Source organism: Protomyctophum parallelum (assembly GCF_964188405.1).
Source record: "Protomyctophum parallelum genome assembly, chromosome: 21".
In the NCBI taxonomy this organism is placed as follows: Eukaryota; Metazoa; Chordata; class Actinopteri; order Myctophiformes; family Myctophidae; genus Protomyctophum; species Protomyctophum parallelum.
In genome coordinates, this window is record NC_139713.1 from 2,292,909 (window position 1) to 2,316,534 (window position 23,626).

Consider the following 23,626-nt stretch of genomic DNA (forward strand, 5'->3'; position numbering starts at 1 on the left):
TTGTGTTTTTCTTGTGAATTAAGTAATGCAGATATTTAACAATAATTTTACCCTTGAGCATTACATTAAACCCGTTAATTAGTACATTTTAGTAGGAAAAAAGAAGTGTGTGTGTGGGTGGAAAAGTAGAAGACATTGAATTGTTAGATTTGATTCATAAATGGTTTCTAAGTTTATATTTAAAATGATTCGGTGAAGTAAGTTAGACTTTGATTCCACCTTCCTACAGTTTTATTGGTTCACAATGAAACGGTTCAGTGTTTTGTAAAAGCCTTAAAATCTTTGCATTTTAGGTTGGACTTTATTCTTCTTCTTCCTGTTGTTGCTATCCTCTTCATGTTCTTATAAAACTTCATAAAGAACACAATATTCTTCATTGTTATTGATTCATTAAACAACTTGAGCTGAAAAACACATCTACAGTAAGAAGGAAAAACACATTTGTGTATCAGCCTATAGTATAATATTTGATTGGAGCAACATTAAACCGATGTTATGGGTAAAAGAAATGTGTGGATAGGTTGGTGTTTGTTTTCTAGCTAGGAAGTCCCCTATTGTGGTGTCGCGCGCCGGAAATAGCAAATCTACAAGCTCACAAGGCCTTCCATCGGGAGGTCTTTGAGCTTGTAGATCAGCTATTTTAAGGGCGCGACGCCGGCGTACGATGAAATATCGGGCTCAACGTAATTATTAGTCAATTTCAGTTTTCTTCTACCACAACAGTACCAGGTAAGTTAACACTGGGGAGCTTTTGCTAATAACAATACACTTTATTTAGTAGCCTAAACACAGTGACTTGTCACTTATAACTACAGTGCAGATAACAAAAAGCCCAGGGAAAGACAACGGGTCAATAATATATATTTTCTTTTTCAGTCTGTGGGTTAGCTAAGCTAGCGAGCTGCCAATCAATTTAAGTGAATACATGCTGGTTAGCACTGAGTGGATGACTTAACAAGTGAAGACTGGGGTAACTAGTTTAGCGGTGTAAACAGAGTTAATTGTTTACTATTAAAGTTAAATTTGTGTATTATTAAGTAACCTTAACATACAGTCATATCCTCCTATATTTGTCATTTGCAGTAACTTTGGAACACGATTTTGGAAGGGTCAACAGTGACAGGAAAGCTGATTCTACCACCAGCGAACCACACAGGACTGAATATGAATAACAGCAAAGGTCTTCAACAGAAAAGAACTCTGGAGGTGATGAGCACAAATTATAATAATGATAATAATATAAAGGAGCTTGTTAATTTCTGCTACTTTACCTTCATTCAGTGGTTTTCAAAGTGGGCCTGGCTGGGGACCCCCATGGGCCCTTGAGGGGGTTCCAAACTTCCAGGACCAGGGGGTCCCCAATTGACAGGATACAGGATGGACCTTTGTAGCTAAATTTGCAAACTTAATGAGCGAGGAATCATTTATTTAAAACAAAAACCCTTTTTGGAAGCCTTGGAAGCCTTCCTTTTCAGGTTTATGATCCAGTCTGGAGTGGAGGAATCAGAAGTACCCCAAATTCCCTGTGATCAAGGCCATCAGCATTTTTTAGGACTAGTACCCAATAAAAGCCTTGATGCAGCGTATTAATTCGACATGTTTCTTCAAGTAGCCTACTGTACGTCTTAGAATTGTTCATTTGGTATATCCATATTTTATTCCACAACAGATATTACCATCTGCTCGAGACCGGATCACACAGCGATTTAGAAACAAACCAGGCTTTCCTCCGAGGTGGAAAGCCTGGTGACGCCGAGGGTTAGAACAAAACTACAGCAGATAGTTATCTCATATTGTTATGATGTGCTGTAGTCCTAGTCTCCAACACTAAAATATGTTTGATAATACAAAATACAGTAAGTAAGTGAATACAATGAGCTTTTATATAGCAAGTCTTAACATTTCCTCATGTATCTATCTAGCTTTGTCAGAAAGCACTCACTTTAGATGAGGAAATTGTTTTGTTTGTAAATTGGCCTTGTGGCCGGAATAGCATTCTTCAGGCTGATCACTGAATACAACTAATCTACTCATTATTGTAGATGGAAGCCTACAGTAATGAGCCTCCACAGCAAGACGGCTCTCCACCACAAAAGAAAGGGGCTGTGGATCCAACAACTGTATTTGAGATGGCAGTTACAGGTAATGTTATGCCCAATGTGAAGTTTTTTGTCTCATACAAGATGTTTCGGTCTGGTGAAGAATGGGTATTCAATTATTACTATTCTATTACTAATTCAGAATCCACTGTATTGTCATTACATGACATGTTTTGGCACTAGACTAGTCACTAGACCATTGACCAAATTATGCTTGGCAATGCTCTCTGGTCTTATTGATCTTTCAGTCACAAGCTGATTGATATCAATAATGTTATGTAAATTATGTATTATAATGTGTATTGCATTATATCTCATCTACGTTGCCAGCTCATGTCATATTCCCAAGACTAGATTTAACTGCTAATGTCATTTGGATTATCAATTTATTTTCAATCTGTGAAGTTGAAGGCTTATTGAGTTATCTTTCGGTATCAGGTGCAAATGAGGAGACCAACATGCTGTTTGCAAACTTTGCTGATATCCTAAGGTAAAAACATTACATATATAAATAGGCCTATATCAGTCTTCATTGACAGTGTGAGGCAGATGTTTGCGCAACACATTTCTGATATTATTAGTACAGATCACGCAAATAGGTACACATTATTATCTCTATAGACGCCGCTGTTTCATGTTCCATCGTGATTGGCTTCACGAATGCAGTGTTCGATTGCCGTGAAACTTTACACGGACATTCCCACCAGGCCAAGGAAGAAATGTCACCCTTCAATTCTTCAAATCGGCCTTCATTGTGGTGCTGCTATAACAGGCCGATTTCTGTTGCAGCTAATATCCAAATATTGCCGTTGGACCGATCAGTGTGAAACTGTGCACGCACACTCCCTGGAGGCCAAGGAAGAACCTCTGGCCCAAATCTTTCCCATCAGACACCTGATGTTGTAGCGCCACGCCGCCTCCTGATGTTACTCCTACAGATTTTGTCCAAACATCACATCAATTGGTACACATTATCTCTACATCGGCATGGAACAAGCTCCCTCTGTACCTTCGTCAGGCAGCCTCTGTAAACATTTTTAAAGCTCAGCTCAAGACCCACTTCTACAACATTGCCTTTAAGTGATCTTATATTGTTTGTTACTGCTTGTTTTTTAATGTCGTTGCCTTGCTTTTCTTTTATGCTTTGCTTTTATTTTATTCTCCATTGTTCTGTAAAGCACTTTGAGCTGCATTTGATGTCATGAAAGGTGCTATACAAATATTATTATTATTATTATTATAGTCATGTGATCAAGAGAGAAAAGACGGTTCTGTTCGGTTTTTCATATTCCATCCTGATGGGCTAAGATTTGGCTACCAATGTTTGCAGAGGTTTTGAACAAAATGTTTCAAATCATGAACTCGTCCAATTGTTGTGAAACATTTCTGGCCCACAATAAGCTGTGCTCCGAGGAGACATTTTTCTAGTTTTATCTAAAATGATTGTATTACATATAGCCATTGAGTCACTTGTATACGCATGGAAATGTGTACCTTACAAGTACTGCATTTCCAACTTGTCCTATAAAAATCTTAAGCTGCAGAAAAAGGTATTACGTCTCCTCATCTCCCAGATGAGGGATCTGGAGGGCATTCTGTTGGAGGCCAAAACCCTGGACTCCCACCTGAAAGAAAAGAAAAATCACCTTGGGCGTACCCTGGCTCATATTTCTGACAAGCTTACTGGATAAATTGTTTTCCTCCATTGAAAAGCAAACATATGGCCAAGTGTCTTACAGTGTGTAACTAATCTAACAAAAACAATTAATTAATTTATAGTTTGTTATTGTGTTCCTCCAAATACTCGCAAAATGTCAAGTTATTTTGTAAGATGTACTGTACACTCCCAGTATTTATTTCCTCAGAAAAAGGTTATTTCTTTATGTGATTATTACTAATTAAAGTTAATTAAACTAATACATATATTGTATGAAATATTTCCTAAACCAAAATGAAATGTTATGGTTTGTTATGTAATGAAATACAATCAAATAATTTGGGATTTGCACACCTTTATTACATTTATGATTCTATATTCTATTTATTTACAAACAACAAACACTTCCACTTTGTGGCCTATAGGGCAGGAGCCTAACTCCTGTTACTGTTGCAATTATGTGGCAGCTTGATGTACAAGTTACACCCGCTTGTCTTTACACACCAGGGACAAACCCACAATCCAACCGTTGACACCGAGTGCCAAGCAAGGGTGGCATTGGGTCCCATTGTTATAGTCTTTGGTATGACCTGGCCGGGGATCGTATCCCGACCTTCCAAAATCTCAGGACGAACACTCTGGGGGCCGTGCGTTAGTCCAACATCCCGTAGTCTGACTATACATGGCTGGTTAGACCAGTGCATGGTTCCCAAACTTTTTCATGTCAAGGACCCCCAAATTGAAAAGATATGCCAGGGTCCGGGATAATAATAATAATTGTACAAAAAAGCTTTAATAGAATGTATAGGCCTACTAGTGCTGCTCAAAATGGGGTTCGGGGACCCCTGGTCCCATGGGGTCTGGGGGCGTTCCAGGAGGTCCCCAGGAAAAGTAGTTGATGCAGCAAATAATTTTAAACACTATTGGTTGTGCCGCGCTGCGAGCTTGTACATCTGTTATGTTCTGCTTTTCTGATGACTGACTGACAGACAGAATATAATGCATTTCATGTACTATTGAGTGGAGTAGTATTAAAGTCTCAATACCAGTAATTTGGCATTGTGATTGTACATAGTAGTAGTGTATTGTGGAATTTCGGGACGCAGTGGTTCCACTCCACTGCTAAAGTCACCCCGGACGGAACTCAAGAGTATGTTGCAATACTCTATGGTTGCAACACGGAGGAGAGAGGGGGACGGACACGTGTCCGGTGTCCGTGCCTCTCTCGTCCGGGTTTATATTTACACCACGTCCGTCCGTCGTGAAGCAGAGAGACAAACAAACAGCAGAGAGTGAGCGAACAGAGAACGTTTTATAATAGACGTTTGCAGTGAACAAACCTTTGTGTAACTTTGTGTCTGATGTTGTGTTTGCACGACAGTCTTTTTAAAGTTGTGAAAACAGGAAGAATTTCCACGGCTGTTTTATTGTGAGCTAATGCTAAGCTAGCCGTCCGTCCATTCCAAGTGAACAGACGTTTTCTGGCTAAAGTTAAACTTGAACCAGTTGGTCGTTTTGAGGGACAGTCTGTCCTTTTCAACCTGACACCCAGATAGAGCTTTGAGCAACCAGGGCTTTCTCCAGAGCTGTTTCAGGGAAACGGGAGGAACCTGAAGAGCGGCCAGACCTCAGTAAGTCTCTCTTTTACAGCTTAAAGGTGTTGTTCATTGTCACATAACAGTTTGGATTGAATAGTTGCGTCCCCTCTCAAAAGAGCACTCGCCCGGTGTTGCGGTTTAACTTGTGCCTGGTTTGTCTACTGGTTCCCTGGGCTGTCTTTGCGCGTGCATGAGCCGTCTTTCACAGCTGTTTCATGAAGGGGGCGGAGCTATCTTCTCCTATTCTTTTCGATAAAGATCATTAAATATCCATCCGATTGTTTGTGGAATCTCACTTGTATGAAACAGTGACAACATGCACTTATAAAACACAGTTAGAATGATGAAAACAAAAAATAAATGAAAATATCTGTGGGAAGTGGGATTCGAACTGTCTTTGCAATGAACCTGATGTGCCATCCTGTGAGAGGGTTATCTAATAGTCCAATAAACAGGCTGTACACTTAAAATTATGGATTCACAAGATCTGGCATTTATTGATTGCCCACAATTATCCCAAATTGAATGGTCATGTGATATATACATGTGAACAGCAAAGACATATATGAAAGCAAATACGACCTGTTACATCACGAATTCGGATTCGATCATATCAGTCCACAGATTTGGGGGCCCCGCGAAGCGCAGGACAGAGAGCTTGTCTGACCTGGAGAATTCTGCCGTGTCACTCTCTGCCCTGACAATATATACAGTAGCAATCTCTCACTCACTGAAGTGACCTTGCATGCGCACAGCTCAGGCGGCACACTCTGAAAGTAATGGTAACTGCTTGAAGGGTCTACTTTACCCCACCAGCCCTCCTTGGTAATGAGTAATCAATTACCAGATCCACTTGACCTGATGTTATCATACGGACGTTCGAGGGGCACACCAATTTAGGGACGGTAGAACACTGCATTCAGGGGTTAGTGGTAGGCAAACTAGGCATGTAACGATATATCGTAGATCGATATATATCGATATAAAATGTTGACGCTACGTATCGATTTATTAAAAGCATATATCGCGATCCAAACAGCAGAGGGCGCAATCACATTAAACTCCCATTCTTGTTCAGCGTCCTATGTCACACATGATAGAAGAACCGTGGGGAAAGAAAGAAAAAAGAACAGGCTGGCGTGTGGTGTTGTTTGGGGGCGTTAATGTGGAGTGCAGACGGGCGGTAGTAGCACACATAGAGAGAGAGAAAGATAAAAGAGGAGGAGAAGAGAGAAAAGAGGGGGAAAAGAGGGGGAAAAGTGACTCAGTCATGGCGGGGGTCGGTGAAAGTGATATGGAAATTGTGAACCCACCACTTGGTTTCAAGTCAGAGGCTTGGCAACATTTTGGCTTTCCTAGGACAACAAATGAAAATGGTAACAGACAAGACACACACACAGTATGCCGATATTGCAAAAGGCTGGTTCCCTACAACACCAACACAAGCAACATGATGATGCATGTAAACAGATATCATAAAGAGAAGCTCCAGCAAACCCCTCCAGCTACACAGTCAGACGGTGACTCAAGGAAACTCATTGCGACCGACCAAACCACACTGACAAGCGGGTTTGGAACTCCTCTACCCCCCACGGGTGCAAGATCCCAGCAGATAACGAGGTGCATTGCTGCCTTCATGGCACTTGATATGAGACCGTTCTCCGTTGTTGAAAATGTCGGGTTTAAGAAAATGGTGAACACGCTGGAGCCGAAATATAAAATCCCGTCGCGCCCACACTTCAGCGAGAAAGTAGTGCCCAAGCTTTACAGAGAAACGAAACAAAAAGTGATTCAGCGCCTCGAAGATGTAGATACCATAGCGATTACAACAGATGGGTGGACATCGAGGGCCACTGAGAGCTATATCACAATCACAGCCCATGGTATTACGAGCGACTGGGAGATGGTTAACTTTGTGCTTCAAACTCGCCCTCTGTACGAATCGCACACTGGTCGTAATATAGGCGAAGTACTGACAACAGCTGTGGAGGAATGGAATCTTACACGGGCTAATCGCGACATTCCTATCGTGTCAGACAATGCGAGGAACATGGATGTTGCGGTGAAAGAGGCCGGTGGGTTTGCGCCCCATATTAAGTGTTTTGCTCACACTTTAAACCTGGCCTCGCAGGCGGGTTTGAAAGTTAATTCTGTCCACCGCTTGCTGGGTCGTGTGAGGCGTGTGGCAGCATTCTTTCACCGAAGCACCACTGCAGCTGCTGTGCTGAAATCCAAACAAGAGGCACTGGGGCTTGGTGAGCACAAACTCATCATCGACGTCACAACACGCTGGAACAGCAGTCTGGATATGCTTGAAAGATATCTCGAACAGCAAGAAGCTATCGCAGCAACTCTCAGCACCGAAACAATTCGAAGGTATGGTGAGGATCTGGATACACTGAGTCCCCAAGACATAAAAGATGCCTATGAGATTGTGAAAATTCTGAAACCCCTGAAAAAAGTCACCAAGGTGATGTGTGATGAAAACAATCCAACGGTGTCTCTCATTGCACCATTAAAGCACATGATTGAGAAAGAACTGTTACCCCAAGAGAGAGAGTCAGCCGTCCTGCCCCAAGAGAAGGAGTCAGCCCTCGTGACCAGCTTGAAGAGAGCCATCCACAACAACCTGTCCAGCAGGTACACAGATGACATGGAGTACCTGCTGGAGTACACTGCATTAGACCCCAGATTCCGCGCCCTGTCTCATCTACAAGAGGAAGAGGAGCGCACTGATGTGTACCGGAGGCTGAAGGAGAAAGCTGTGCAGTTTTACAACCAGGTATTTATTTACTCAACAATGTATCTCCCTTTTTAATACTTAAAATGTTTTATTGAGTAGTTATTTTCTTGTATGATTATAATATTAATTGTATTGTGTTAACCCATTCTGACCGGGCACCCATTTTGGTGTCAGCATCATGTTATGCTTTAGCTATTTAAAAATAGCAGATCTACAAGCTCATATCGCGCCACCGAGTGGCGCGATACGAGCTTGTAGGTCTGCTATTTTTGAAAAATCGAAGAGTGACTGACATTTTTAGAATCTGATCTCAGGTCAGAATGGGTTCATCAGGACCAGTGTGTGTTCGGCGGAAACCTCGTATGAATCTGATCTCAGGTCAGAATGGGTTAATGCCTGGCTTGATGGTTTATGCTATGGCCTAGTCTATCTTTCTTTTCTAGATTCCTTCCTGTCTACCAAGTCGTTCTTTCTGTGATAAATGAGACCCCTGTCTTATTTGACTTTTCTTTTTTCCCCCCTGCTATTTACAGGCCACTCAGACCACCAGTGATGATGCGATGGAGACAGATGGGGACGTAGCAGGTACCAGTGGCCGCACACCTGCAGCAGGACCTGCTGTGGAAGAACCGCCTGCCAAGAAGACAGCCTTGGAAGACCTCCTTGGAGGGACTTTCACTGACACTGAACCACCAGCAGCAGCACGGCCCATCATTGAGATTGAGAGAGAGATGGATAAGTACAACAGTGAAAAATGTATTCCCCTCACAAGCTGCCCACTCAAGTGGTGGAAGGAAAATGAAAAGCAATACCCACTGCTTTCCCCTCTAGCAAAAGCCTTCCTCTCAATACCAGCCACCTCTGTCCCAAGCGAAAGAGTCTTTTCAACAGCAGGGGATATTGTAAATGCTCAGAGATCTCAGCTGCTGCCTGAGAATGTAGACATCCTCGTATTCCTCAAAAAATACATGTAAAAAAAAAAGAGACAAAGAGAGAGAGAACAAACATGTAAACTTGAATGTAAACTAAGCCTAGTTTGATTATTTCATTTTGAAGTTGAACATATTTTATTTATAATTTATTTATTTTGTCAAGGATTTGTTTTAAAAGTATTTTATTTTTGGTAAGACTACATTTTAAGTTATTCTTTATTTGATACAGTTGCCTTTAATGCCTTATGCTACCTCCTAAAAGAAAATACTGGATTTGTGTAGCATTTTGTTAAGACAAAGAAAATAAATATGCCTTAATTTGTGCCTGCCTGGCATGGTTTACAGACATAAGTTACACTAGTCTACAGTTGCCTTATGCTAACCTCAGCATATTAAAAAAGCATTATTTGATACAGTATTGAAAAGAGGGTGGTAAGAGTTGTTTAAATTCTTTAAGAGAAATGATAAACAAGTTTCCTGTCATTTGCTACAGTGTTGTTGAACTGTTAATTGAACACTAGTGTTGAGCACAAATATTGTAAAAGAAAATACTGGATTTGTGGAAGAGAAATGTTAGTTAATGTAAGAGTTAAGACAACGACAAGAAATAATATGCCTTAGTGTGTGCCTTTGCGTTGCAGGCTTACAGTTACAGCACAGTTGCATTATCTTGTACCTACAAAAAAACATTCTTTGATAGCCTAAAGCCTACAGTATTGTAAAGATTTGAGATTTGTGGAAGAGAAATGAAAAGTTTCCTGTCATTTGGTAGTTGCTACAGTATTGAGAACAAAGAAAAGTACTGGATTTGTTTAAGAGAAATTAAAATAAATGTTTTTCTGCCATTTTTGTCTGGAAAATAATTTGTTTAAAATATCGGGAAAAATCGTATCGTGAACCTCATATCGTGATATGAATCGTATCGTGAGTTGAGTGAATCGTTACATGCCTAATCAAAACTAGTTCAAACAAGTTCAAACTGTAGTGTAGACACAGAATTTGAGAAAGCAACTCTTATTGAATCTGCAGCCTTCATCATCATAATAAAAGGCTTTTTAGTTATTATAAAATAAAATATCGGCTGAAACAGATTATGGTTATTTCGGTTCGATACCGCATTTTTAAGGCCAACATTGGCCTATACCGATAAGAACATTGTTCATCCCTATAGGGGGAACCTACTATGTTCCCTGCTCTTTTGTGTGTAACCCATTTTGGTGTTAGCATTATGTTATGCTTTAGCTATTGAAAAATAGCAGACCTACAAGCTCTCGGTGGCGCGCTATGAGCTTGTAGGTCTGCTATTTTTGAAAAATCGAAGAACGTCTGACATAGAAACATAGCTTTTTCAGAAAACTGTGGGGTTGTAGAAGACATTTTTAGAATCTGATCTCAGGTCAAAATGGTTTAAGTCCTGTTGTCTCTCTCCCAGTACTACCACCACAGGTATGGGCTGGACTTCCGCTGTCTCAGGTACCCCGGCATCATTTCTGCAGACTCCCAGCCCGGTGGAGGCACCACTGGTAAGCACTTAACTGGTTAATTTCCTCTCCATATGCACATCCCAGTTTTTGAGTGGTGCAACCCAGGGGGGCTGAAGGGTGGGAGGGAAATCGCGGCCGAGCACAGCGATAATAATGACTTATTTAGGACCTAGTTAACCGAGTTAATCATAATAACAGTATGTGACTCTTATTGTGTTGTTGTTTGGGTTAGATTTCTTTAAACCTGGTGCAGGTGAAAGTAAAACTACAATAGGTTTTTGCTGTCTCGTCATGTTGTGTATCTGTCAACTCACTCGCTGTGCATTCTTCATTCAGCACGCTCTGATAGACATGTCAAAAAATGCTCCTCTCCACCAGCAGGGGGTGCTGGAGCACCCTCCGCACCCCCCTTCCAGCGCTGATGGTGCAACCACTCCCGAGGAACAGCAATGTCCGTGTTCACCTATTCCTGTGTTCACCTATGTGTGTCGGTGTTGGTTAATGAGCACCAGTATATGACTACGAGTACCAGTAGGGGCGCTGTTGTGCCAGAAACAGAGAGAGGGATAGTGCTGCACTGTTGCCTGCTAATGAGAGAGAGAGAGAGAGAGAGAGAGAGGTGTGTGTGGGGGGGTGGGGGTTGCACCACTCAGTTCACACAGGTGTGATTTTTAAATACGGTGCTGCTGGATCCAAAAAGTGCTTGAATGAAGAAAAAAGTAGAATGTCCGCACACCACAATATAATTCTGCTCCCCGTCCTTTTTATTTCAACCTATATAAAACGGCAACGTTTCGCCCATCGGGGCTTTCTCAAGTTCAACTGTCAAGAACTGAAAAATAAACCGATCATTCCGGCCTTTCTGTCAGGGGGATGGCTGTGTGTCGTTAATGATGTCCATTCATATTTGATACAGCCAGTTTCTGGAGAAAGAATTAATTTGGCCTGCAAAAGCCTTGAAACTACATATGAAAGCAATGTCGCTGCTAATGTATGTCATGAGCAGCTGTCAACACATTGCGTTCCTGAGATTCCTCGTTGACGTAAGCTCAGCTCATACTCGACTTGTACTAACCACGAAACATTAAATATCAATGAAAAAATAAAAATAAAACGTACTTAACATGTCAGTTTCTGTTGTGCCACCCCGCCTACCCGGAAATGTAGTCAATTCAATTCAATTCAATTCAATTCAAAGGGCTTTATTGGCATGAGAAAACATACGTTTACATTGCCAAAGCAGAAAGAACAGTACAACAATACAGCAATACAATCAAAACAAAAACAAAAATTATGTAGTCTCTGGGTTGTTTGACTCGTTTCTAGTGCTTATTGTGTTACTCTTTAGGTATATTTGTACATTTCCACCTTCAGTCGATGCTTTATATCCATATGAGTGAAAAGGCCGGGATGATCGGTTTCTTTTTCAAACACATGAAGAGATCTAAAAATGGTGATTTCAATGCAAATAAAAAGTACACAATCCTGTGGACTGGCGCCCTTCGGTGCTCTATAAAGGCAAAAAAAGCCGCAAACATATCATTATAATAATCCTTTTTCTCTTTTACCTTTTTTTCAGTTTTCTATATGCCCAATGGTATATCATTTCTGCTCCGTTTTATTGTCTCCACTGTGTGTGTGTGTGTGTGTGTGTGTGTGTGTGTGTGTGTGTGTGTGCGTGCGTGCGTGCGCACGTGCACGCACACGCGCGCCCGTCCCTCCGTCCGTTACCAGCTAATCTCTGGCACCGTTAACCCGGTCGATGCCAAATTTTGCATTCCTGGATGCCAACAATGAACCTCTGCCCCAAATCTTCTAATGGCCTGTTATAGAGACCGACTTTTGAAAAACTATTTTTTTTTATATTACTCCTCCAGATTCTGTCCAAAAATCCCGCAAATCGTTACACACTATCTCTATAGCCATGTGTTCAAGACGGATCTGTCCAATATTTCATATTCCATCCTAATTGGCTAACATTGGCTTTCAAAGTTTTTTTGGGCTTGATTCTAAAGTGTACAGTAGTTGCTTATTTGGGCTTGCTTACACATTTCTTCACAACAAGGAAACCCAAATGAACACTATGTAATTGTCTCGAACATCCATCTGAACATATTTTGTGCCTTTTTTTTAAATTAAAATATTTCGATGTATTCTCAATGTGTTTTTAAATAACGGATGTACAACCTCACAATGTGTCGCTGTGAGCTTGTAGATCAGCTATTTTCATTTGTCCTTGTTTTCATAGACCTGGCCACTTGTTTCTCTTGCAAAACTGGCAACAGACAAGAGAAAGAGGAACTTATGCACACACAAACGCAAAGACTTATGGGCTGTATGAAAATTGTGGATAAAGCCAGACCAGATCTTTCCCTTATTCCGCCAGACTATGCAGTCCAGATCTTCCATGCAGCCGCGAAGACGGGTCAGTTTGAATGCAACCTGCGCAGTGACACACGTCTCCCAATGATGTACATAGGTACACACACACACACACACACACACACACACACACAGGGGGGTGGGGGTAGGCGTCTGGTGGTTGGGAACCTCTGCTTTATGCTTTCCTCTCTGCAAGCTCGGTAGAAAATAAAATAAAAATCATCAACAAAAAAATGAAATAAACAATCTGCATCATCCCCATTCTCTCATGTCTCCATGTTTTCTTCATCCTCTCCGCCCACCTTCGCCCCTTTTGTTGCTCCACTGGTGCTCCTCTTCTCCCCTTCCTCTGCACCTCTTGCCCTCTCCCCTCGCCCTCCCCTCTCCCCTCACCTCACCTCGCCCTCCCCTCACCCCTCACCTTAAAGCAGCTAAAATCATCGGCAGCACAGAATTACCCAGTCTCCATAACATCTACACCACTTGTTGTATGGAAAAAGCCCACAACATCATGGAAGACACCAGCCACCCCGCAGAAACCCTGTTCAAACTACTCCCTTCCAAAAAACGCTACCAGAGCATCAAATCTCGCACCACCCGTCTCGGTAACAGTTTCTACCCCCAGGCAGTCAGGCTTCTGAACAGCTTCTGACCTTGAACTTTATTGCACTGTTTTGTCACTTCACTTTTTTCTGTTTTTTTGTCTTTTTCTTGCACTATAGATGTTTGATTATGTCCTGTGTATGTAAGACTGAGAGTGCTCTGAGCAAAATCATTTTCATTGTATTTATACTGTATCTATACACATGACAAATAAACCTGAACCTGAACCTCACCCTCCTCTCGCCCTCCCCTCCCCCCTCACCCCTCCCCTCTCCCCTCCCCCTCCCTACAGATGACTGTCTGAGGGCCACCCTGGAGGTGCTGGAGGCTCCGGCGGAGGCGCTGAGAAGCCGCACGTACAACATCCACGCCATGAGCTTCACGCCACAGGAGATGCAGAAGGCGCTGCCCGACTTCAGGATCACCTACAACGCAGAAGCCCGTACGACAGGCCATAGGTGGGTGGACTTTAGGCCATAGGTGGGTGGGTGTATGCGTGGGTGGACTGTTTGTTGTTGTTGTTTGGTGTTGTTTGAATGAATGAGTGGATGGATTTGCTTCAGTGTTGATTTGTTGGATGGATCATGGATGTTGGGAGGAATGGAAGAGAAGATGGATGGATCATGGATGTTACATGGATGGATGAGAGGATGGATGTTACATGGATGGAAGGTGGCTGTTGGAGAGATAGATTAGGTACTAGGACTATTACTACCTTTTTAATATTTAATATAGACAGGTAAACAGCAAATAGCATATATGGCAAGAATAACTTTGCACCTCGTGTCACCTAATTTCTTTTTTAAAACATCACAAAGCATCGCAGACAAACACAAAGGTAAAAGCAACATCCTATACCCCCCCCCCCCCCCCCCAAAAGAAACAAGCACAACAGGACAAAGGATCAAATGAAAGGGGAAAAAAACTAAACAAAGAAACACAGGTCACATCATGGGATGGGTTACAGTCGTTTGGGTCACACCAAGCAGTCTAATCTAGGGAGGTACGGATATTTAAGTATTCTAGAATAGGTCTCCATGCATTAGAAATGAACGGCACAGAAAACCACCCAATGATAGAACCGCAGACATTTCGATTAATTATTAACTGTTACGTTTAATTGATTAATTTCTTAACGGCGATTAATCGATTAGCGATTAACATTAACATCCCTACTTGCTAGAGATGAAGTGTAATTAAAAGAAAACTAATATTTTGACTTGATTTCTCTCTCTCTCTCCCTCCCTCCCTACTCTAGCGGACAGTTGGCCAATGGCATTGGAGGACAGTGCGGCGTGTCAGGATTGGGGCTGGAAGCACGAGTACGACCTCCCGGAGTTAGTGACCGCCATGCTGACCCGCCTCACCCCCGGTAAGCGGCTGGCACACGCAGCCTGAGCCCCGTCGTCGTAGCGCGCCGTGAGAGTGGACTCCATCCAGGAGGGAGTTGAACTTCAGTCCCTGTGTCCACATGTCACTCCTCGGGGACGGCACTCGAGTCTTAAGGCCTATTCATAGTCTGGATTTTCGGTGGTGAGGTGACCACCGGAGCTGAAATAACGTTGAGCGGTGGTGAGTAAAAACAGAGAGAAGGGCTGGAGCGGTGGCGGTGGTTTGGTCTTCACCGCGGTCAGTACCTAACCACCGAAAATCCAGACTATGTATGAGTCTTTATGTCCACATGTCCCTCCTCGAGGACGGTACTCTGATGTCCAAAGCCTTATATCATCATTACGACGTTTCTGTGAGTTAGACAGGAGTTTATGGAAACCCAGATCCATTCTGGAGACATATGCTCCCGTCACCAAGTGTAGTTCTGTTTAGTTTAGTTTTGGCTTGTGCTGACACTGGCAGCTATAAAAACCAAAGCCATAAAATATACTTTTAGGTATTACAAAAAAAAGGAAAGAGAAGAAAAATGTCCAAAACCAACTACGGTAGCTGTTACTTTTTAACAGCCATAGTATTTGCCTAGAGTACATCCAAATATCCTCCTGAAAGGCTAGCTCCCCTCATCCTATACCGGTTACCCTGTTTTCTTTCGCTTACTTGTCTATTTCACCTTATTCCTTCTCCTTCTAACCGCCGCCCCCTCCTCTGGGACACGGTGGCATTGTTGTGCACTAGTCATAAACGAGAGTCAAAGAAGAATCCGCCTCCAAAGCTTAACAAATGGTGTTAACGCCGACCGCGCTGCTGGATGCTAAAGCAAAGTTACTGAACTTTTCCAGAGAATTCCGCTCTCTGCGTTCCTCAATGTAGTATATGCATGTTCTCGTACCTCGGCATCTGCAGATAACTACTATATGCAGATGACTTTCCCGCCCGTGGAAGCATGACAGTGTTGCGTATATAGCAGCTCTGGGGTGAAAAAGAAAAAAGGACACCGTCCTTGAAACCAGTTGGCCTTTAGAAATGACCCTTTACTCAAAATTCCCAACTGGCTCCTAAATATAATATGTACTGTAACCATAGATACTTGAGCCTTTACTGTTACTGTTACCATGCATGTTGGTATGGTGGCCATAGCCGGTGTTGCTATAGTCACGTCTTTACGGGTGCTTGAACCATAGTGGCCTGCTGTAGCTTTATGTATCATGGCTCTTGTTGCAATAGAGCGTCACAGTCGTCCCGCCCATGACGACGAGCGGCGGCCCGGAAGAGAATTTCCCATTCATTTTTCCCATAGACGTTTCATAGGGTATTTATTTAAAGACCTGTAAGCGTCGGACAAAGCCAACTCGGATGGTGGCAACTCATGACGATAAACAATTATTTTGGGGGCCGAACGAATAATTAGAAGGAGAAACAACAACTCATGACAATAAACAAATAAAGTGTTTATTGTATATGAGTTGTCACCATCCGAGTTGGCTTTGTCCGAGGCTTACAGGTTTTTAAATAAATACTATCTGAAACTTCTATGCGAAAAATTAATGGGAAATTATATTCCGGGTCGGAGGGGGTGGTACTGCGAGGCTCTATGGGAGCCCCAGGGAAGTGCTTTGTTCTACTGTATACTAGGGAAATTGTTTTATTTTGTTTTAGATTTTTCATTTGCACTTGTGTGCTTTATGTATTTAGTGTCCTTTTAAGGACTTCTTAGCATTGTTACATTTTGTTATTCTGTCTAGCAGCTTTAAGCATATTATATTATTTTGGTGCTAAGTGGCTTGTTTGAATGTTGAATGCGTTAGCAATCTGTTTTATTCTGGTGGGAAGCTGTGTAGTGGTGCTCAGTTTGGGGAATTATATATGTGCTTTATGGATGTTGGATGCACTAATAAGCTGTAGATGTAGAGAATGAGATGTTAACGTTTTGGTACTGTGTGTGTGACACATGTCAGCAATTTGTGATCCATGGAAATGTAAGACTTTCTTTTCAAAGATGTAGGTTGGTATATTTTGCTGCTTTTCTCATTCAGGCAAAAATTTGTTATTTTTTTCTTTTTTATTAAATATTTATATAGATGGATCACATTCTCACTATTGTGACTATTTTGAGTTTGTTTTTATTTTTTTCTGTCATAGAACTTGCCACTTTCTTTGGAGAATAGGTTTCTCATCGACGCTGGGTAGTAATTGGGCATCAGAAGTACCCACGCCGTGCTGTCTTGAATCCCGCCGCTGCCATGATCCTACGTCAGGATACGTCCACCTGGACCGACGCGGGCAGACAGCAGAGCCGAGATGCACATGAAAGCACCTGTGTCAGGATGTGACGTCACACTCGGTCGCACACGGTCCCTGAAAAGAAAAGAAAAAAAAGAACAGGGTCATTTGAAGATCAGCCGTTTAAAAAAAAGTTTTTTTCCAAAACACTATCCCTCGAAAAGCGCTAAAGAAAAATGGTAAACGACTCAGTATATAAAAGTATTGATTTTGTCAACAAAGGGACTTGTGTTACTATCATTTTTGAAAGCGCGCTATCGCTTGTTTATTTTATTCTTAAGTCAGTATGAATAATCTCATGAGGTTGGGTGTTCAACATATGGACACGCTCTCTGGACTGCTAGATCATGCTCTCTGGAGCTTCCAAAGGGGGGTGGTCTAAGAACTACCCTGTGGTGTAGTTCCAACCATGGACAGAGAGTATAGGCTCTTGTCTTTGCTTACTGTGTAGGCCCCTATAGCTGTGAAATGTGATGGGATTTCATTTCATTGAAATAAATTTCATTTGCTGTACTTTAAGTAATTGCTAATTAGAGACATGTGTCATGTGGGCAAAGTGTGTCTTGTCTTGTTCTGTTTGTGCGTACGCACTCTCAGTATACACAGAATAGCTATGTCACAATCCACACTACCTCTCACAGTTTGAAAACGACGTAAACTTGTATTCTCTACATTTTCTCATACATAATGGCTGTATGGAATGTAACGGCTAACAATAAGCTATCTTGGCTCTCACCTGTCCTGGGGGTCATACCTATGTTCCCTCAGCCCTATGTTCCCTCAGCCCCGAGGTGCGCTGCGGGTCGGGAGAGGGTTGCGGTTAGGTTTAGGTGTCTGCCCCGGGGGTGCGCTGCGGGTCGGGAGAGGGTTGCGGTTAGGTTTAGGTGTCTGCCCCGGGGGAGGTTAGGGTTAGGGTGAGGGAGGAGGTAGGTTGTCGTAGGCTGAGGGAACATAGAGCTGAGGGAACATAGGTACGGTCCCCTGTCCTGGACAATGTATGTATGTATTGGAAAAAGCATGTGCTTTTTAGTGTTTCACAAAGAAAAATGAACATCCGTAGGAGCCTCATTCATAAACATTTAAAGTTTCTTACATTTGTTCTCACCAGTCACTCGTTAATAAAAATAAATGTCTTCCTATTAAGCAAATCATACACAGCCATAATAAATGTATACCTGTGCTTTGCAAGGGACGACATGAATGAACAAAAGAATGCAGAACATTAGTCAGCAAAGCAGAGGTTTGACGAATGAGCCACACAGAGCTAGCTGCTGTCCCTGGAGGAAGTATAGATGATCACAGCATTTGCTTTGTGGTCCTTATGTCCTAAAAATGTAAGTTTAAAAACAGAACCCATGCTCTTCTCTTGGTCTTACTATAGGGTCTGTTCACGAATGTACATGGCCAGGCATGGATGCCACACAGCTTGGCGTCGGACAAAGAAAATACCAAGTTAAGCCTCAGCTGCCTGCATGGGAGAGAGAACTGTGGATGTCAAATTGTTTTATCACTTTATGGAAAGGTGCTATTAGCTACACATATCAAGTATGATTGGTCTTGCTTCTTGTGGGTCCAACAAAGCATATAGGGTATGGAAAGGTGCTATTAGCTACACATATCAAGTATGATTGGTCTTGCTTCTTGTGGGTCCAACAAAGCATATAGGGTATGGAAAGGTGCTATTAGCTACACATATCAAGTATGATTGGTCTTGCTTCTTGTGGGTCCAACAAAGCATATAGGGCCTATGGACTTCTTCCGGTGGCTTGTCAAGTAGTGCTGAAGGAATGTCAGCCATTTTAAACACAAATGTATTGGTTATGTGCACAAAGTTCAAATAGTTAATGTCCTGAATGTGTTTTGGTTTTTAGCAAAAATAAACCTCCATAATGAAATAGAACGCAGAATGAAAAGGAAAGCGTAATAAAGAATTAGAACAAAGAAGGATATTCAGTTTGGGGTTTCCGTAGATGCTGTGTAACATTTTTACAAAATATAAAGGTTGTCTTCCTCAGCAGTGGTACTTTCTGATCTCCTGCTGTCAGTGCAGGTGGAAAGTAACTAAGTAGGCTACATTTACTTAAGTAGGCCTACTGTACTGTACAGTTTTGAGGTACTGTATTTGTGCTTTACTTAAAAAAAAAATACTTCTACTCCACTATACACTTGGATCAAATATTGTACTTTTATTCCACTATAATTATTTGACCATTTGAAAATCATAAAGGAGGCAAAAAGGGAAAAGAAAAATATACAGTGACGGGAAAAAGGGGGCGGCCTGAAGCCTAATTTACACATTTGTCGCATGGCCGCCGTGTCACTCAGCTAACTACTGATCTACAGTATGTCTATGTACAGTATAGTGTCGCATGGCCATTCGTGAGAGATGAATATCTACCCCCCCCCTCCCCTCCATGTAGCGGTGCCGGAATGTTTGAAATATCAGGAAAAAAAGCTTTTCGATTTGCCTAAAGTGAAGTGAAAAATGGCATTGATGGATGCTGGATTCTGGCTCTATCCCCCCCCCCCCATTTTTGATGTTTGATTGTCTCTCTCTGCTTGCTTTGCTTGTTTCACAACTTCATATTCTCCAAATAATGAATTTGTGCCTTTATAGATGGCAGATAATTTTCCCATTCTGTTTCCGTGCGGTTAACGGGAAATACAATATTGAAATAATAGAATATGCCTTTATAGCCATTCGCTTTTAACCCATTTTAGACTCTGAGGCCGATTCTAAAAAGCGGCCTCAGGGCCGATTCATACTCCTATTTTAGAGCCCAATAAAAGTCGGTTCGGCTCTGTAGAGCCTACAATGTGACATCATTTTGTAGATCTTCAACTCTTAAGAGTGTAAAGTAAAAATTTAACCAAATGGACCCGTATGGGTCCATTTCATTTTACACTCTCAGGTACATTATTGTTAAACATCTGCATTCATTAATTTACAAGCTGTCTAATTAGAGAATGTAGAAGAATTGTCATTTTGATCAACATTTGCCTGTTGTCTCTCCTAATGGTACCAACATCAATACAGCATGGAATTGTGAACAAAATATTCTTTATAAGTTTGGGTTTGAGAGGCTAAATGTCATCAAATGGTGGTTCCGTGGCTCAAATGGGTCTGAGAGGCTAAATGTCATCAAATGGTGGTTCCGTGGCTCAAATGGGTCTGAGAGGCTAAATGTCATCAAATGGTGGTTCCGTGGCTCAAATGGGTCTGAGAGGCTAAATGTCATCAAATGGTGGTCCGTGGTTGAAAACCTGCACTGGACTAGAGCAGTGGTTCCCAAAGGGGGGTCCGGGGACCCCCAGGGGTCCTTGAGGGAGTTCCAGGGGGTCCCCCAGCTGGATGATAGTTTGGAACCAAATGGACCCATATGGGTCTGTAACTCAGAGAGTGTACAATTGGACCTTAACATTTGGTTCCATTTGTTTTATTTTGAGTTAGTGTTTGTAAACAATTGTAAGTATTGCCTTTGTTAAATGTTAAATGTTTGTCTGGACCCCAGAAAACAAACAATAAACACTCAGTTTAAAATGAGTTAAATGAACAGTGGTTTCTACAATATTTAAATTGGGGGTCCCAGAGATAGAAATGCCATTAAATGGGGGTCTCTTATGGGGGGCGGGGTCCCTGGCATATATGTTGTCAAATGTGGGGTCCGCGGGCTAAATTAGTGTCAATTTGGAACCACTAGGAAATAAAACGTCTGGGTTTCCGAGGCTAGGGAACACTGACTGCACTACTTCAATCACAACCACATAGCACCCCCATCTGGCGGAGTCAGGTATTAAAGTTATCCTCACCAGGCTTTCCCACCATAGTTCTCTAATAGTTCCACGGAGCGCGAAACCGACAGTCCAATTTACCTTCCCACCCCCAGACCGTACCAATTTAAAAACACGGGGGTGTAACGAGGCTTAATAAATACAATAAGGTAGTGAACATACATATCATTTAATCAGGTCATTATATATAAATAAATAAATAAAACATTTTGGTTCTACAATACAATCCAAGTTCATGTATCAGTAGGCTACATGGCATATCATTTCATATAGTCATAACATTGAAACCCCACCCTGTTAATTTAATGGTTTAATCCAATTCCAGCCTCCACCCACGATTCATTTGGACTCAACCACCATTGTTCTGAATTCTCATCTTTTCCCAACCGCAGCTCTAGTTTACCGTTGGAACTAAGATAGAGATTGGAGATAAGTACATAATGTACATCCAAAAGGTAAGCTGACATCACATGGTTTAGTTTAGTGATATTTAGCACTAGTTTTCATGAATGCATTGTTCATTCATGTGCCAATTCAAGATTCTGTACTCACACACACCGGTACACAGAAAGTAGCTCATAGTACTCATGCATGTCTTGAGACTCTTCAGTAGATTTTTTTTAATTAAACAAAACTCTTTGTCAATAGAGGATAATTCAAGGCAAGCTTTTCGTACAACTCCAATGTTGGTTGACTGGTGCACCAAATTCCTGTGCATTCGATGGGTGGATTCATACTACATCGGGTGCGTTTAACTCGTTTAAAACTTGTATTAGGCAGATTGGATTTGGTTTAATTTGTACACTCGGAGTTCATTTTACATTTAACATCAATTGGGGGTACCGGAGATAGAAATTTCATTAAAACGTGGTGCTCTGTCTGTAGATTAAAATGCATGTCAAACTTGAAAATAAACGGGTTGAGAATCACTGCTAGAGCCGTAAAAACTTCTCTTATCAGAGAGAGACTCGCTACCAAGAGGCTACCATTACAGCCTATTTGCTAGCTGGTTTGGTTAACATGCTGAACTAAAAACAATTAGGCAGCGTTTCGAGAGAGCTGAGAGGGAGAGAGCATGTTTGGAGAGACTGCATGCATTTGGAGAGAGAGAGAGAGAGAGAGGGAGATGAGATGAGATGAGCGTGCGAGAGAGAGAGTGTGTGAGAGAATATGAAATATTTTTTTATAGTTTCACAAGATATTATTACTCAAAATGTTAATAACACATCTGTTTACACCTTTATTTAATTCCTATTTATATTCAATATTTATTTCTACATACATTGTTTTATCTTGATTGTCTCGTTCCACTTTTGCTTTGGCAATGTAAATGTATGTTTTCTCATGCCAGGCAATGAAGCTAATTTGTTTTGAATTGAGAGAAAACCTTTCCCAGTTCGTTTTGAGTTGTGATGGCTGCTTTTATAACCTATGATTTGATTATGATTACAAAATGTCATGGCTAGAATGGCTCACTGTAGTAGGCCTATGCTCCATGAATGGGGAACTTTATGCCGACAAACGGAGAAGAAAGTTTGAACCCCGTCAGAAACAAACGTTTATTTATTTATTTATAACCACTGTTAATTTAACTCGTGAGTGTACAAATGGAGCCAAATGTTTAGGGTCCATTCATTTGGTTCCATTTGTACACTCTCAGAGTTACAGACCCATAAGGGTCCATTTGGTTCCCCCTGGAACTCCCTCAACACTTTGAGAACCAATGAACTGTAGGATCCCAGAGGTAAACGATAACAGAGTAGGACTGTTCCTGTGCATTGCACAGGGACGTGCAGAGAGTGGTACAGAGGCAGGGATGACATCTCGTAAGAGGGCATGTTTGGACAAACATAGCAGATCTACAAGCTCTCAACGCGGCGCAGCGCAACGCTCTTTTCGGGGCGCAACCCAGCACACTCGAGTTAGTGGAGATGCGGTGTAACGACATGGATTTAGAAATAATTAGTTCAACACAAAATGGTGTGTTGAATCAGTTCAGGAGCATTCGGAGGGAAAAAAAGCTATTCTCCTGAATGCTGCCTTCCGGTATACAGTATATGGCATGGAAAGGAGTGGCATTTGCATTTCTTTCACCATGTAGTAAATACTGCATTCGTGGTCTGGAGAGGGCAGTTGTTTTACAGACGGGTAAAAGGGCAGGGGCTGAAGCCCACTTTGACGTCTGTGTGCACGTCCCTGGTTATGTGTGTGTGTGTGTGTGTGTGTGTGTGTGTGCTGCTGCCGCCAAATCATTGTTCTGTTTATTCTCCAGGTCAGAATCAGGGGGTTCAAAGCTTACGTGGACGTGGAGGTTGTTGACCCGTTTGACCCAAAGCATAATGTCATTCATGGTGGTGAGTACTGTTTAGTCCAAAACATAATGTCTGTTTATTTATATGAATTATAGTAATCCATTTTCATTTCGGACACTTTCACACATCCCAACCAGATACAGTAATGTTTTTTTTTAATGTTTATTTGATGTTTATTGTTGTGCTTTTCTCGTGGATTACAGCTGGACTAAATGACTCATTTTTCTTTGGTAGGTACAACATAAGTAAGATAAATGATTTGCACTTTTTGTTTTGTGGAGTTTTGTTGATTGAACAGCGCAGCAAAAACATTACTAACTTGACGAAAGACCTTACTACTGTACATTTTTGA

General features: G+C 41.8%; 1 protein-coding gene across 2 annotated transcripts; it reads left to right on the plus strand.

Annotated features, from left to right (window-relative positions):
- Positions 1 to 4,975: 4,975 nt before the first annotated feature.
- On the plus strand, positions 4,976 to 17,910 carry LOC310878662 (putative epimerase/dehydratase SAR0558). 2 transcript variants are annotated; one of them, XM_083793032.1, is made up of 6 exons: positions 4,976 to 5,048; positions 10,462 to 10,552; positions 12,900 to 12,992; positions 13,791 to 13,956; positions 14,757 to 14,870; positions 17,030 to 17,910. In XM_083793032.1, the coding sequence occupies exons 3-6, from the start codon at positions 12,980 to 12,982 to the stop codon at positions 17,196 to 17,198; spliced, it is 462 nt and encodes a 153-aa protein (XP_083649158.1). In that variant the 5' UTR covers positions 4,976 to 5,048; positions 10,462 to 10,552; positions 12,900 to 12,979; the 3' UTR covers positions 17,199 to 17,910. The 2 variants fall into 2 exon arrangements, with proteins under 2 accessions (XP_083649158.1, XP_083649157.1); XM_083793031.1 differs by having other exon boundaries at positions 4,998 to 5,387.
- Positions 17,911 to 23,626: the final 5,716 nt, after the last annotated feature.